The sequence below is a fragment of the Orcinus orca genome, chromosome 15 (genome assembly GCF_937001465.1).
Source record: "Orcinus orca chromosome 15, mOrcOrc1.1, whole genome shotgun sequence".
Classification (NCBI taxonomy): domain Eukaryota; kingdom Metazoa; phylum Chordata; class Mammalia; order Artiodactyla; family Delphinidae; genus Orcinus; species Orcinus orca.
In genome coordinates this window covers 71840657-71856973 of record NC_064573.1, presented here as the reverse complement: position 1 = coordinate 71856973, position 16317 = coordinate 71840657, and the positions used below count along the sequence as shown (strand labels likewise).

The 16317-nt window shown below is 46.8% G+C and overlaps 1 protein-coding gene and 1 non-coding gene across 5 annotated transcripts in view; one reads left to right on the top strand and one right to left on the bottom strand.

Moving 5' to 3' along the window:
• Window positions 1–16317, bottom strand: part of ACACB (acetyl-CoA carboxylase beta) — a 139096-nt gene that overhangs the window by 84911 nt on the left and 37868 nt on the right. The window contains exons 1-2 of one of the 4 annotated variants that reach the window (XM_033408737.2): window positions 7020–7284; window positions 1170–1324 (exon numbers count right to left, since the gene is read on the bottom strand). Coding sequence is in view for 2 of the 4 variants with exons in the window: in XM_004281381.4 (XP_004281429.1) it covers window positions 14624–15270 (647 nt within the window). In the remaining 2 variants the exon portion in view is untranslated. Of the gene's footprint in view, window positions 1–1169; window positions 1325–7019; window positions 7286–14623; window positions 15280–16317 lie in introns of those variants that run through there. The other 3 variants (XM_004281381.4, XM_033408736.2, XM_049698604.1) reach the window with 3 other exon arrangements.
• TRNAW-CCA (transfer RNA tryptophan (anticodon CCA)) lies at window positions 4909–4981 on the top strand. Its single transcript has one exon. It is a non-coding gene; the product is annotated as a tRNA-Trp (tRNA).

Genomic DNA, 16317 nt, shown 5'->3' with positions numbered 1-16317 from the left:
AAACGAAACAGGACTTAGCAAAGGACTCTGAAGGTCAATATGATCTTACAAATATGAACAGTGCTTTCATCATAATTACATTCCATTAACCAACAAGCAGTTCAGTTTGTTTTTAAGAACTTTCTTTTTTTTTTTTTGCGGTACGCGGGCCTCTCACTGTTGTGGTCTCTCCCGCTGCGGAGCACAGGCTCAGCGGCATGTGGGATCTTCCCGGACCGGGGCACGAACCCGTGTCCCCTGCAACGGCAGGCGGACTCTCAACCATTGCGCCACCAGGGAAGCCCAAGAACTTTATTTTCTTTATTTCTTTAGAAAACAGGCATTCGGCCTGAGGGCCATCGTTTGCAGACCCCTGATCTAGGGAAATAGATACCAAAATGTTAAGAGCAGCTTTCTAAAGTGGTTGAATTATGGGTGGTTTCTGTTTTCTCCTCTTTGCCTATCTTTGTTAAATCTTCTGCCATGATATATTATTTTCAGTCAGAAGAAAAAGCTATTAACTTTGTAATAGGGACGCTGAAAGCCATGGTCATTTTGGTATCCATTCGGTAAGGCACTCAGTATCCTCCACTGTAAAATGAGGATAATAGCATGTACCTCATTGGATTACGAGGATTAAATAAGCTCATATCAATACACAGAAAGTAGAAGATGGCATCTGGCACACGGTAAACTCTATATTATTTCAATGCAGTGATTCCAGGAGGATCAGGGGCTACTGATCTCCCAATCTAACCAAGAACGGCATCAGGCCACTCCTCTGCCCATGGCCTCCTCCCCAACCATCCACCCTCCCCACTCTGTCCATGGTCTTCCCCAACTGGCTGGCTTGATCCTGGGGCTTCAGAAAGTCTGAGACACCCCACTTTTATACACACAACATTAAAACTCAGCAATTTGACCTAAAGAGCAACAAAGAAAAACTCAACCATTAGACAAACACCATTCTGTGGCCTGGGGAAAACCATTCACGGCGCCATTTTGACTTCAAAACTGGTGACACAGCCCCTCCACCAGAAGGGTCCCAAACCCATCCCAGCAAAGCACACGGGTGAACACACAATGCTGGTGTGGCTTTGCTTCGGTGGGGCCAGCCTGAGGCTAGTGGCTATTTTTATCTGTTTTTGATGAAGTTGGAGGCCAATCAACATTGGCTCTGGGGGACTGACCTTTGGCTGGTATTCGTTCCAAGGCAAGTGTGGAGGCTGAAATATTCCACGGTGACTTTGGAAGTGGCTTCAGGTGCGGTCAACTACACAACAGAGCTGTCAGCCAAACACCCAACACCATGAGCTGCCCAGGCATGAGACCAGGCAGGACTGCACTGGGAAGGAAGGAATAAACATCCTCAAATGTCACCATATATTGGGCACAGGGGGGCTCCTCCCTGAATCCCTACAGCCTTATGCAGGGGAGACCATCATCTCCTGCTCACGATGAAGAAACGGAGGCTCAGAGAGGCCCACTGACCTCAAGTCACACAGCTGGCAAGTGGCAGAGCTGGGCTTCCAATCCAATTCTATCTGACCCCCGGGATCTAATTTCAAGGCACAAAGCTATCTGAGATAAATGGAAGTAACTCTATGGTCTGGACTTTCAAAAACAAGCACTTAACATTTGAGAGACAATATGGTAATCCGGGGTTCTCAACTGGGTGCAACTTTGCTCCCTTGGGGACGCACAGCACTGTCTGCAGCCATGTTTGGTCATCGCAGAGTGGAGTGTACTCCTGGCATCTAGTGGATAAAAAGCCTGGATGCCACTCAACACCCTGCAGAGCCCAGGACAGCCCTCAACAAAGAATTACAGGGCCCCAAATGTGAACAGTGCCACAAGTGAGAAAGCCCAGTAGACTAGAACCGTCCTCCCAGGCTTTGAATCCAAAATCTACTACTTATGACCTGTGTAATCTTGGGAAAGTTGCTTCAATATTCTGTGCCTTGCCTTCCTGATAGGATGTGAATATTTATAATATGAATAGGATCTGCCGCGTAGAGCATGTGTCCAGGGTTCACCACCGGGCCCGGCCTGCAGGAAAGAGCTTTAGCTGAGGTGCCTCTCTGCATGGGAGCCAGTATAAAAGCCCCAGTGTGAGGCCACCAGGCTAAGGCTCCGGCATTAACCAGCTCTTAAATCCCATACCCTACCATTTCTTTCATAAAACAGGGATGGTCACTGCTCTGAGCTGATGCCCTGATGGAGGTAAAGGCCTAACTATTATCACCCAGCAAGTAAGCAAGAAAGGACATTGCATAGCCCAGGAAAGGTCGATAGCTTTGAACTCGTCTTTGGACCCCCAGATAAGTGGACGCTTGGAAATTTCTCAGGCCAACTGCCCCCTCGGTGCCTCCAGAGATGGCCACTTTGGCTGGGCCAGGGGTCAGCAAACTAGGGCCCAAGGGCCAAATAATCCAGTCTGTCACCTGCTTCTGTACCTCCCACAAACTAATAAAGGTTTTTACATTTTTGAATGGTTGAAAAAGAATCGTACCTTGTGACACGTGCAAATTATATGAAATTCAACTTTCAGTGTCTGTAAATCATGACTGGAATACACTCAGGCCCATTCAATTACATGTTGCCTGTGGGAGCTGGGGCAGTAAAAGGCAGGGCTGAGTAGCTGTGACAGAGACCATACTGTCACAATGCCAAAAAGATTGATTATTTGGCCCTTTATGAAAAGTTTGCAGGGCTCCCCTGGTTGCGCAGTGGTTGAGAGTCCGCCTGCCGATGCAGGGGACGCGGGTTCGTGCCCTGGTCCGGGAAGATCCCACATGCCGCTGAGCGGCTGGGCCCGTGAGCCATGGGCGCTGAGCCTGCGCGTCCGGAGCCTGTGCTCCGCAACGGGAGAGGCTACAACAGTGAGAGGCCCACGTACCGCAAAAAAAAAACAAAAAACTTTGCAGACTTTGGTTTTTCAAAAGCCCCTCAGGAAATTCTAATGTGCATGACATAGGAGTGAGACTACCCACAGATCAACAACCAACATTTCAACATGGGCAGCGGGCCTCGGTCCTGAGAAGGATTCCCTCGGCAGTGACATCATAACGGGATATTGTGGGGCTCACTGAAGACCAGACTCTTCTGCCTTCCGGTCCTCAACTTTATTTCATCCCAACAGAGACTCAAGTCTCTTCTTGAGATGTCCTCCAACCACTCCAACCCACATTCACTTCTCTGTTCTCTGAACTCTGGCCCTGTTTGCACACCAAGGAATGCTGGCCAGCACTTGGGACCTTGCCTTCCTATTATTTCTGGTTCCTTAGTAGATGGTCCAGGCCTCCAGGACAGGATCCCAAATGCGTCTTAACTGCATAGGCCTCTTTTGCAACAGAATTCTGTCATCACTGTTATCAGTTGTGCAAATGTTTGTGCTGACTTAGGACCGCACCCACGGCCCTGAGTGCTAGGCATAAGAACCCCTGGAAAGGCCAATTAGAATCAGCCCCATTGACAGAGGAGGAAACCGGGGTTCAAAGGGTTGACGGCACTTTTCAAGGCTACAGAGCTCAGCGGCAGAGTGCAGCTGTCTATCTCCATCTTTTTAGCGACTTTAAGCTAAGAGAGGAGCCATGCAGTGACCCAATAAAGCATCTTCATATTATTATATATACAGTGATCACATGGTCTGAACTTGCCGGGACAATTCCAATTTCATGCAAGTTCATTCTTTTGGATTACAGTGGTTTGTGTCGGGGCTTCCCTGGTAGCGCAGCAGTTAAGAATCCGCCTACCCATGCAGGGGACATGGGTTCAAGCCCGGCCCGGGAAGACCCCACATGCCACAGAGCAACTAAGCCCGCGAGCCACAACTACTGAGCCCATGCACCACAACTACTGAAGCCCATGCGTCTAGACTGTTCTCTGCAACAGAAGAGAAGCCACCGCAATGAGAAGCCCACGCACCGCAACTAGAGAAAGCCCACATGCGACAACAAAGACCCAATGCAGCCAAAAATAAATAAATAAAAATAAATTTAAAAAATAAAAAATAAAGTGGTTTGTGAAAGCTATTCTTTTGGATTAAAGTGTACAATTAAATGTGATTCAAGAGTTATAGGTTAAACTTTTTGTGTTAATAGTTTTATAGATGAGAAAAAGGGTATCCTTTGTAGACCACGTGGCCTGCTTTCGTTCCTGTAAGACTTGAGGGTTTTGGCCAGATGGGTTAGATCAAGGCTCCACATGTGGAAGGAATGTGACTACCATGCTCCACAAAAAACTTAGCGCACAAGAATGACTGTGATTCAAATCTGGGACCCCTATCCTTCTGTGGGCCCTTTGCTCAGACATGCTCTGAGCACTCCAAGGAGGGTGCCCCTGAAGGCTCTGTTAGTCTCCTCTGCGGAAAAACCAAAAAAACTGGAGGGTCAGCCTCCCTCCTGGTGGGCTGGCCACACATCTGGATCTCTTGCCCTCTCTGAACCCTGCATCCGAGAAACTAAACAACCACTGAGGCCCCTCTGGCTCTAAGAGGCTTCACTTCCCTGGCACGCTCACCAGCCACAGTAACTAGTTACCAGTCGAGTCCTTTAGTCTTCTGACTAGTCCAACATTAGGAAGGGCTTATATTTGGAAAGAGTCTATTCAAGCACATTATGCATTAAAACCTGGCTGCCCATGAAGAGCCCTTTGGGCAAGAGCCTGAGCGGAATCCCCGTTACGCTATCACCAGCACTGACATCCTCACTTTCCTCATCTGTAAAATGGAGATGACAGCACCCACTGAGTGTCCCATGGTGCTGTTGTAAATTTGGCATGAGATCACACGTACAAAGTGTTCAGCCTGGCATCCTGAAAGCACCCCATGAAGGGTAGCAGTTAATTACTGTTGCTCCCATGGGCCTTGAATTTGAATTACTAAGAAAACACCTGCTTCCCCCATTAGATCAAGAGTTCCTAGGGACTTCCCTGGTGGTCCAGTGGTTAAGACTCCATGCTCCCAATGCAGGGGGCCCAGGTTCGATCCCTGGTCGGGGAACTAAGATCCCACATGCCACAACTAGAGAGGCCCGCGCGCTGCAAAAACGAGCCCAAAAGCCACAAAAAAGAGCCCACAAGCTGCAACAAAGACCCAGCGCAGCCGAAATAAATAAATTTTAAAAAAAAGAAAAAGAAAAAAGAGTTCCTAAAAGGCAGAGGTCATGTTTCCCAAACAGTTTTGTGTCCCTTCCTGGTTCCAGATGCAGGCCTTACACTCAGGAGATAGTCAGGTAATGTTTATGGACCAGATGGATACATCCTGGGAGAAGAACAAAGGATAGGGAGAGGCTTAGCTACAAGGCTGTTCTTCACTGTGTTAGTTATAATAACAAAAAGGCAGAAAGAGCCCAAATATCCACTCTCTGTAGGAGACTGTTTATAAATTTTAAAGTGTATCCATTTAAAGGAACACTATGGACCCCTAGAATGCACCATGCGGAACAAGCGTTGGCAAATGCTTTCTGTAAAGGACCAGACAGTAAATACTTCAGGTTTTGGAGTCTATTCAGTCTCTATTCCACTACTAAATACTGCCCTTGAAGCACAAAAGCAGCCATAGATGATACATAACGTGGCTATGTTTCAGTAAAACCTTATTTGTAGACATTGACATCTGAACTTCATGTAATTTTCACATCTCACTAAATAGTAGCCTTCTTTTGAATTTTTTCAACTGTCTTTTTTCTTTTTTTTTTTTTTCGCCATGCCGCGCTGCTTGCAGGATCTTAGTTCCCTGACCAGGAATTGAACCCAGGCCGCCACAGTGAAAGCATCCTAACTGCTGGACCGCCAGGGAATTCCCTGATTTTTTTTCAACCATTTAAAAGTTAAAAACTGGGACTTCCCTGGTGGCGCAGTGGTTAAGAATCCACCCGCCAATGCAGCGGACACGGGTTCAATCCCTAGTCCGGGAAGATCCCCCATGCCGTGGAGCAGCTAAGCCCCTGCGCCCAACTACCGAGCCTGCGTTCTAGAGTCCGCGAGCCACAACTACTGAGCCTGCGCGCCTAGAGCCCGTGCTCGCAACAAAGATAAGCCGCCGCAATGTGAAGCCTGTGCACCACAATGAAGAGTAGCTCCACTCGCAGCAACTAGAGAGAAAAACCTGCGCGAAGCAACAAAGACCCAGCACAGCCAAAAAACATATAAATAAGTAAGTTACAAACTATTCTTTGCTCGCAAGGCCACACAAAAACAGGCTGTGGGACACAGTGAGCTGAGTCCACTGGTAGACTACTTAATGCCCAGTGAAAGAGCAAGTTACAATATAGTGTTCTGTATGATTCGAGTTCATAAATTAAAGCACACCTGCACCAAAAATAAAAAAAGGCTGAAAGACTATAGAGCAGCTGTTAATAAAGATCAAATGGAGGGGAGGTGTATGGGTGAGTTTGTTCTTCCTTTTTGCTTATCTATAATTTTCTGAATTTTCAACAACAAACACAGTTAGCATCACTTTGGTAACCTTAAAAAATGCAATAAAATGAAGACAAAAAAAGAAATGAAATGAAGCAGGTGGTGCTAAGAAGGGCTCAGGCACAGAAATGCCTACACTTAAACTGCTCAGAAAATAACCGTAAGTGGGATGCCTGCCCGAGGGTACGTGGATTCGCCCCGGGCTTCACGATCACCAGGCTTCAAAACGACCTGCCATCAGGCAACCATCACCTTTATCGAGGCTAAGGGGAGGAGGAGGGGGAAAGCGCGGGCCCAGCCAGCCAGCCAACCTTGAGGCACCTGTGCGCTCCCGAGAGCCCTTCTCCAATCAACATCACTGCCAAATCTGGCAACCACCTGCACCGTCAAGACCAGCTAGAGTTTGTGAGGCAGGCTCCGTCTCCCCAGCTGCCAAACTGAAGCCGGCCTTTCTTCGGCTGGGGGCGGGGAGTGGGGGGTGGGAGGGACCCTGCAGGAGTTTATAAAAAGATAACTTGCTGTACACCTGAAACTAACACAACATTGTAAGTCAATTATCCCCCAGTAAATTTTTTTTAAAAAAAGATAACAACGGTCATTAAAGTTGAAGTCTTACTTACTTTACTTTGCGATCGGGGAAACAGACCTTGCCCTTGGCGGGACTCATGTTGACCCTCCCGCCGCCCACCAGGCTCCTGCTCGGATACACAGCATGCACCCCCTACCCCTGTGAGGCAGACCCCTGTCCCGGGGCCCAGCCAGGTAGCGACAGGGAGGCGGAAGCGCGGTCGTAGAGCGCCTCGGGCCGGGCGGCGCACCACCCTGCAGAAGCCCAACTCCGCGCGGATCTTCCTCCATCCCGAAAGGCGTCCTGACCTCGTGTGTCCGGGGCAGACGCGCCCGCCCAGGCCCCGCCCCGACCAAGCGGACCCCGCCTCCCTAGAGGTCCCGCCCCCTGACCGGGCCCCGCCTCCTGTCCCGGGACAGGACACGGACCATCTCCCACACCGGGTCCCGCCTCCCCCCACCCCGCCCCGGACCCGCCAGTAGCGCAGCCACCGCTGACCTTGGGCGCCGGGAGAGTGTGGCCCGAGACTTTAAGAAAGCTCTTGGCTCCCCAGCTCCCCGGACTGGAGTAGAACAATTCCAGGATGGCACCCCCCCTACAGACTGGCAGCTGGGAAAAACTTGCAAGCAATTCACGTGCTGGAATACACACACAATAAGGAAGTAGTGGAAAATATGGGTTATTTAAAATGTGAGTCAGATGTCACCACGGTGCCTGGTAAAAGCCCCCGCAGTCAACTTTTGGCTTCCAATTTCCGGTTTTTGCTTATTCTTTCACCTATACTTCCAGGGACGTGTCTGCTCCATGCCTCCCCTCCCCTCAGTGAGCTGCTACAACACACTTGGAACCACCTGGGTCCCCAGCTAAAATAAGGGCCTCAAAGACAGGAAAGACGCAGATGCCCTGTGACCCTAAGTAAGTTTCCTTCTGATAAGGTATTTACCTCTTCTGATAAGGTATTTGCCTCTGTCTCATTTAATCGTCGCAGCAATCCTACTGTTTTATTTCCGTAATACAGATAAGGAAAGAAGACGCAGAGATGTCTATCGCCCAAGGTGCCACAGCTGGCGACTTGAACCCAGGCAATCTGATTCCAGTTAGAATGAGTGAATGAATGAATGCTTCTCCAAGTAGTTATAATAAATAAAAAGGACCCGACACACTGCCTAGCAAGCATTGCAATAGTAGTAAATGTAGCTTATGTGGATAGCAAACCCGAAAAATTAGAAATAAAATAAATGCAAAGGAATTCTCTTCTAAAGGCACAGCTAGGGCCACACGTCCAGGGGGCGCCATCCAGGCGGCCACAAAGTGAACAGTAACTTTTCCCTGGAGTCGTGTAAGCAGCCTTGCCTGAGGGCACTGGTTAGCTGGTTAGTCCTCTAACTATACATTCAACAACATTTCAACAATAATTTTAAAATATATATATTCAATATCTTGTAATAATCTATAACGGAAAAAATATGGAAAAGAGTATATGTATATGTATAACTGAATCACTTTGCTGTACACCTGAAACTAACATAATATTGTAAATCAACTATACTTCAACAACAACAAAAAATTTTTTTCATAAATAAAACAGATGAACAAAATTCTTAGTTCTTCAGAGTTTCCAGAAGCTTCTTCATGGCTTTATCTTTTTTTTTTTTTTTTGCGGTATGCAGGCCTCTCACTGTTGTGGCCTCTCCCGTTGCGGGGCACAGGCTCTGGACGCGCAGGCTCAGCGGCCATGGCTCACGGGCCCAGCTGCTCCGCGGCATGTGGGATCTTCCCGGACCGGGGCACGAACCCGTGTCCCCTGCATCGGCAGGTGGACTCTCAACCACGGCGCCACCAGGGAAGCTCTTCATGGCTTTATCTTTAGTCCCTCCAAAAAAAAAAAAACCTGCCGTAGGCTGATTTTTTTTTTTTTTTAAGTTTCAAATAAAAACCCCAAAGTACTCATGACCCAAATGGCCCACACTTCCATGTAACCACCTCAAAACAGGAAAAACAATTAAAATCAGGAAATGAAGGTATTTCAAAACACCCTACCCTACCCCAAGTCAGTTAGGCTCTCCAGTTTACTCACGTTTTTCTAGATATTTACTCTCTATTGACAAACCCCAATACTCATTGACACTGGATATTTCAACTTCTCTGCTTTGCATTGTATCCTTCGATCAGAGAGCTTGACCTGCCTCTTCAGTCCATCTTCCTCTGTGGACACAGGTTGCTATACCTTAAAGGTGTATGCCTGGTGGGGCTTGGAAATAGCCGTGGCCACATATAAGAACTTTGGGAGATGCCCATTCAAATGATGGCAATTGAAGGATGGACTGGGAGTTTGGGATTAGTAGATGCAAACTATTATACATTGAATGGATAAACAACTAGGTCCTACTGTATAGCGCAGGAAACTATATTCAACGTCCTGAGATAAACAACAATGAAAAAGAATGTATAAATATATGTATGGGTCACTCTGCTGTAGAGCAGAAATGAACACAACATTGTAAATCAAGTATACTTCAATTTAAAAAAAAAAGCAAATGATGGCAACCGAGGCAGCCTCTGGGCTGTCCACTCCCAGCACTTCCGCTCTCCTGATCTCTGCACCCTTCTGAGGTAGACACTGATGTTATCCCCCTTCAAGAGAGGAGGAAATTGCAGCGGAGAGGGCATGGGACTGGTCTGAGATCTGAACCCAGACCTGTCTAACCCTCCACACAAAAGCAAAGACTATGAGAGCCACAAAGGACTTAGAGCATCCAGTCCAGCCGTGGAGAGGGTAGGTGACAATGCCACGAATGCACAGCTGAAGGCTGCCTGATACACTGCCTCATCTCCTCATGCTTGCCATTTATAGAAAGAACAAGTTAGGAGGAGGGTGGAGGTACTTCTTGTGGGGCCCAGGTTAAGCGGCAGCATCAACACTGGGAGTTTGAAGACCACTTTCTGATCTGCCTGTGCTGAGGGTCTGGGTCTGAATGGCTGAAGGGCCTGTGATATCTTGTTGGGAGGCCTCAGACAGACCCCTGCACCTCTCTGGGTTTCAGCTTCTTATCTAGGAAGTGAGATGACTGATTTGCTTTTTCCTCCCCGTAATTTTTATACTGTTTTATTATTAAACATTGTTAAAACTTCTTATAACAATGATATTTACAGCAGAAAGTTAGAAAATGCAGAAGAAAATTTAGATGACTCATAAGTGTACCACATAATTAGACAATTATTACTATAGTTAGACAATGGTTACTAACTATTTGGAGACATTCCTTACAGTCTCTCCAGCCACACACACACACACACACACACACACACACACACACACATTTATTAAGGATGAGTATTTTTGTGCTTATTATGCACCAGGGAATATTCTCAGCACATGACATACATGTGCCCACAATCCCTTACCAGAAATTCCCAGGGCCCAATGTATTTTAGAATTTGGAAATTTTTCTAGGAAGGTAAAGCCTTATGTGGCACATTATGGTGTTAATATTTCACCAGCAGAAGGCATAAATATTCACACAAAATGGGACAAGACTATAAATAACTTTGCATCGAGGCAGGTTTTGCTAGTGAGTTCACTGCCAACTTATAAACTTAGGTTTCAGAACTTTCAATTTCAGGACTGCAATTGCGTGATCCTGAATGCGTCCCATCCCACTCGATCCACATATGCACCCCATAGGGTAGGATTATTAGGGTTACACGATAGTAAGAGGCGGCTTTGAACCTGGTGTCTTGGCCCAGGTCCATCGTGTACTAACCACTTTGCTGCTTGTTAAACATGTGGGATTGCCCTGTAACCTTCATTTCACAATATGTGAGCAACTATTTTGCTATTATACATCATGTAATGTTCTCATCAGCTCTGTTTTGAAAGGTTGCATGGGGGACTGTTTCCAAGTCCAAAGAAAGACCAAGTTCCAACTCCTGGTTTGAGAGGAACCCAAAAGGAAAGAGACAGGAGGGAAGCCCTGAGCAGATAGCACAGTCACTGAATCTGTAATCAATCTATAATCGTAGCCAGCCCTTGTCCAGTCGGAAAATGGAAGCGAAGTGTGAGGTTGCATAACTGTATTAAAGGGAGAAGAAACATTTGAAATTGGAGTTTAACCTCAGAACTAGTCTACAAATCACAAGATTTATACAAAAAGGATTTTATGAAAACAGAAATTCTACTGCTTCTAAAGAGGGACAACAAAACGCCTAGTCATCTGTTCATCCATCCATCCATCCACCAACCCATCCGTCCATCCACCCATCCATCCATTTATTCATTCATTCATTCATTCATTCATCCCCAGACTCATTCACAAAGTGTCTTGCTTGCCCCAGAAATTCAGAATTCTGTCTTTGGCAGGTTTGGGTTGCTTGTTTCATTCACGCATTTGGTGAGTATTTCTTCAAAGTCTACCATGAACCCACACTAGGCTAGGCAGTGGAGAAAAGCAGAGACCCCAAAAATATGGCCCTGTTTTCATGGAGCTTGTGGTCCAATGCAGGAGACAGGTAACAGCCAAGTAAACAAATAGAGAAACTAAAGACATGATCTCAAGGAGTGATTAAGTTTTCACGACACATCAGGGTGATCGATCAAGAAACTAGGGGCACGTGGGCAATACTGTAAAGGTGGGCCTTGACTCCCTGGAGATACTTCCACATGGGATTCTCGTGCCAGGTCATTAGAAACAGCGAACACGTGCGAGTCCCCTCCATCAGAGGCCCCGGAATCGGGGACTCAGCTAGGGCTGGAAATGTTCTAATGGAAATACCAGGATTTTGGGAAGCACCAGCAGAACCACCTGAGTTGCCCCTGGTACTAAAATTCAAAATTCTCAACTTTGAAAAGCACATGTATTGGGGGCAAAAGAACCGTGTGCCCTGTGAGCTTTCAGGAGTCTGGTCCAGCCTCCTCATGCTGCAGATGAGGCATTGGAGGCTCAGAGGGGGGAAGAGGCCTACCCAAGGTCACACAGCACATTGGCCCTCCCTGTGCCCCATCACCCCACAATGCACCTTCATCTCTATGTTTCGGTGCCTCTGGTTTATAAAATCCAAGATCCTTCTACCCCTCCCCCAGTCCTTTGCTGGGACAAGGCAGGAAAAATGATTCACCTACAATGCTAAGTTTTATGCAATGAAGATACCAGGGCAGAAAATTCACTTCCTGTTTTGGACCACAGCCATATGCAAAGATAGGCCCTCAGTTAAGTATCGTTTACCTTTATAAATTTGCCAGTCCAGAAAAGCTGTTTTTTTAAGAACAAACCAGCAAAGACCCCTCAAAATAGTAGTGGAAGACAGGGAGAAGAAACTTGGGAGTCTTACCCCCTGCCCTACCATTTTAATCTACCATTTATTAAGTGCTTTATTCTCTTGCTAAGCACCTTAGAAATATGAGTTGATTTTAATCTTCAGAACTTTCTTGGAATCCAAGACTCAGGAGAAAATAATAATGTAACATTTATTATTTTGGCAAGCCTATTTGCTTGATAAGTTCTTAATTAGCACCAGTAGGAAGAATTCACACAGTTGTTTCCTTTTTATCAATTAGGGCTGGGTCTGTGCCATACAAGACAACAGCCACCAGCCACGAGGCTATTTAAATTTAAATTAATTAAAACTTAAATTTAAAATTCAGTTCTGGGAATTCCCTGGCAGTCCAGTGGTTAGGACTCTGCACTTTCATTGCTGAGGACGTGGGTTCGATCCCTGGTCAGGGAACTAAGATCCCACAAGCTATGCAGTGCAGCCAAAGACAAACAAACAAATACATAAATAAATAAAATTCAGCTCTTTAGCCACACTAGCCACATTTCAAGTGCTCAATAGTCACATATGATGAGTGGCTGCCATATTGAACAGCAGAGTTCTAGAACATTCCATTCTGGAACATCCCAATGTGGCAGAGAGTTCTGTTGGACTGCTCTGTTCTGGCTTGAAAGTTGCCTCTTCCAAGAGCTCTTCCCTGACCTGACTACATCTTTCTAAAACATCCCCACAGGTATTTCTTCTGTAGCCTGTTTCCTTCCTGGCATTGAACATACTTGGAAACTATCTTATCAGTTTACCTGTTTATTTGTACATTTCCTATCTCCCTGCTAGGACTCTGCATCTTGTTTCCTGCTGGAGCCAGTGTGGGAAATGTATCTCACCATTCCTCCTCCTTAGATGTCACTTAGCAACCCCTCACTGGACATCCACATCTAACATAATCGCTGATGCTTTTTCATTTGGGTGAATTGGTTTAATAAACTGTTTTTCCCTAATCCCTGCTGAAACCGTCATAATGAGGGAAAGAAGGGTCTGGAAGGAAGAGAATGTTGGAGATTACTGGAGAACACACTTCAAAGTCTACCATGAACCCACACTAGGCTAGGCAGTGGAGAAAAGCAGAGACCCCAAAAATATGGCCCTGTTTTCATGGAGCTTGTGGTCCAATGCAGGAGACAGGTAACAGCCAAGTAAACAAATAGAGAAACTAAAGACATGATCTCAAGGAGTGATTAAGTTTTCACGACACAGCAGGGTGATCGATCAAGAAACTAGGGGCACGTGGGCAATACTGTAAAGGTGGGCCTTGACTCCCTGGAGATACTTCCACATGGGATTCTCGTGCCAGGTCATTAGAAACAGCGAACACGTGCGAGTCCCCTCCATCAGAGGCCCAAGGTCACACAGCACACAGTCCTAGTCCAGGTTTTCCTCGTTTTAGCAGAGAGCGTGTAAGAGCTGCTTAAAAGGGCCAACAAGATTCCACTCCCAGGGCAGAAGAACAGACTGGAAGCAGGAACAAACACTAGAACACAGCAGGGGTTCTTTCCGGCTGGCAAAGTCATGGTGGGTGGCTCTTTTGTACTCTCTGCTCTCCCATATTGTCCATGTTTTCTACCTGGAATTACCGTATTCCATTTGTAATTTGGGAGTGGGGGGTGGCAAAGTCTGATAACAAGAACAACAGAAATGAAGCCACTGACTACACTCCCGGGACAGTCCCACCTGTGATGGACCCGTAGGTATTTGTTTCCAACAATCAGTCTGATGGATGTGTAATAGTATTTGAATTTCTGCCCCTTTTTTTGGCCGTGCCGCATGGCTTGTGGGATCTTAGTTCCTTGACCAGGGATTGAACCCAGGCCCTCGGCAGTGAGAGTGCAGAGTCTTAACCACTGGACAGCCAGGGAATTCCCTTGAATTTCTGCTTTTAAGGCATCACTGGGGGAAGGCATGTTTTACAGTTGTTAATTACCTATTGGATGAATGAACAAATGAACGAACAAGTAAATGAACGTCTCATCAGGAGTCAGGGGAAACTGTCCCTCCCTTTGGGTTCCCATCATTGCTTTGGCTCTTGCCAACCTGAGCTCATTCTGCTTAAATTATAACTAGTTGTTGCATACAAGGTCATCCTCCCCAACCAGACCGCGATCTTCTAGAAAGCCAGTTTCCTGGCCTGGGGCCCTGTACACGCAGTAGATGCTCAATAAATGACTTTGATAGGAGGGAGGGAAGGAAGCAGGGAGGCTCATGTCTTCTGCTCGGCACATAGCTACCCTCAAAGCATTGGCATGAGCGGGGAGCTGGGCTGAGCAGGGAAGGGTGTGGACCCCACCCTAACTCTGCGCCTCCTGGTTACGAGGACAGAGGGTACGTTACCTTATAGTGGGGACAGGGGTCTCAGTCTCGCCTGCGGTCTGAGCAGCCTCCAGGGACAGGGTCCCCAGGCTGGCGCGGCTGCCCTTCCGGGAAGATTCTCTGAACAAGCCAGTGCCAGAGTCCTCATCGGAAGAGTTGTCGTCAAAAGAGCCCAGGATGAAGTTGGTCATCAGTTGCTTCTTGATGTGCGCCCGCTTCCTGTCTTCTTTGGAGAGAGTTCTGGCTCGCTGGCCCTGGGGTCTGGCTAGCACGGACGGGCCACTGGTATTTGGGGTCTCCAGGCCTTCGTTCTCTGTCCTGTTAGCTTGGCGTGTTGGGAAGGGGTCATCGGAGGAAAGGGGGTTTCCTTGGGGATTCTGCAGCAGGGGTGGCTGGGAGTTTCTTTGCTGGCAGGTGTCTTTGGGACCTTTGTGGGAGGCTGGCTCAGCCTGGTCAGGGGTCTCTGGCAGAGAGCTGCTGCTGCAATTTTCCTGCAGTGGCTCCCTGGAGCTGTCTGAGGCTGGAAGAGGCTCCTGACTTGCGATGAAGCTCACCTTCAATTTACTCTTGGTGACTTCCTTGGAGTCCGTCATTTTCCCCCAGCTTTTTAACCAGGAAAAGATCAGGCAGGACAAAATCAGATAAGATAGAAAAAGAAGCAGGATCATTCACAAAATCTGTAAGGGAATAAGAGAGACGTTTTAGGATTTATGTAATCGTGTTATCCAGCTCTTAAAGGAGGTGGTGGTGAGAGCCAGTTAAGGTTCTGTGTATTCGGCTGAGAGAGCTGGAGAGGAAAAGCACTAGACAGGGAGCAGAGAAGGGGTGCTCCTCCCGGCTTACATGCTCTGTGGTCTGCAGCATGTTTCTTTTTTTTAAGATTTTTTTTTTTTTGGATGTGGACCATTTTCAAAGTCTTTATTGAATTTGTTACTATATTGCTTCTGTTTCATGTTTTGGTTTTATGGCCACGAGGCATGTGGGACCTCAGCTCCCCAACCAGGGATCAAACCTGCACCCCCTTCATTGGAAGGCAAAGTCTTAACCACTGGACTGCCAGGGAAGTCCCTGGGACATGTTTCTTAACCTCTCTGGATCTCAGTCTCCCACCTCTAAATAAACTAACACACACTCACCATAAATCATAAACATGCATGTGAGAGAGAACTAAATGAGATCAGGTACATTAAAAGACTCTGTTAGAGCATCATTAATCATAGTATCCCCAGAGCGGAAACAATCTAAATGCCCAATAACTGACGAATGGATAGACAAGATGGGGTCTATCCATACAGTGGAATATTGTTCAGCCACAAAAAGGAATGAACCACTGGTACATGCTACCACATGGCTGAATTTGAAAACACCATGCTAAGTGAAAGAAGCCAGTCCCAAAAGACCACGTCTTGGGCGAGTCCATGTACTTAGATAACATGCCCAGATTAGGCAAATTCATAGAGATGGAAAGATCGGTGGTTGCCTGGGGCTAATGGGACGGGGGTGAAAGCTAAAGGGTACAAGCTTTCTGTTTGGAGTGATGAAAATGTTCCAAAACTGATTGTGTGACGGTTGTACAACTCTTTGAATAGACTAAAAACCATTGAATTTTTCGCTTTACATGAGTCAAACAGTATATGAGTTATATCTCAACAAAGCTCATCTTAAAAAAAGACTTCGTTATATTCCAAGTTGTAGGTGAAAAGGATTGTTGGCTT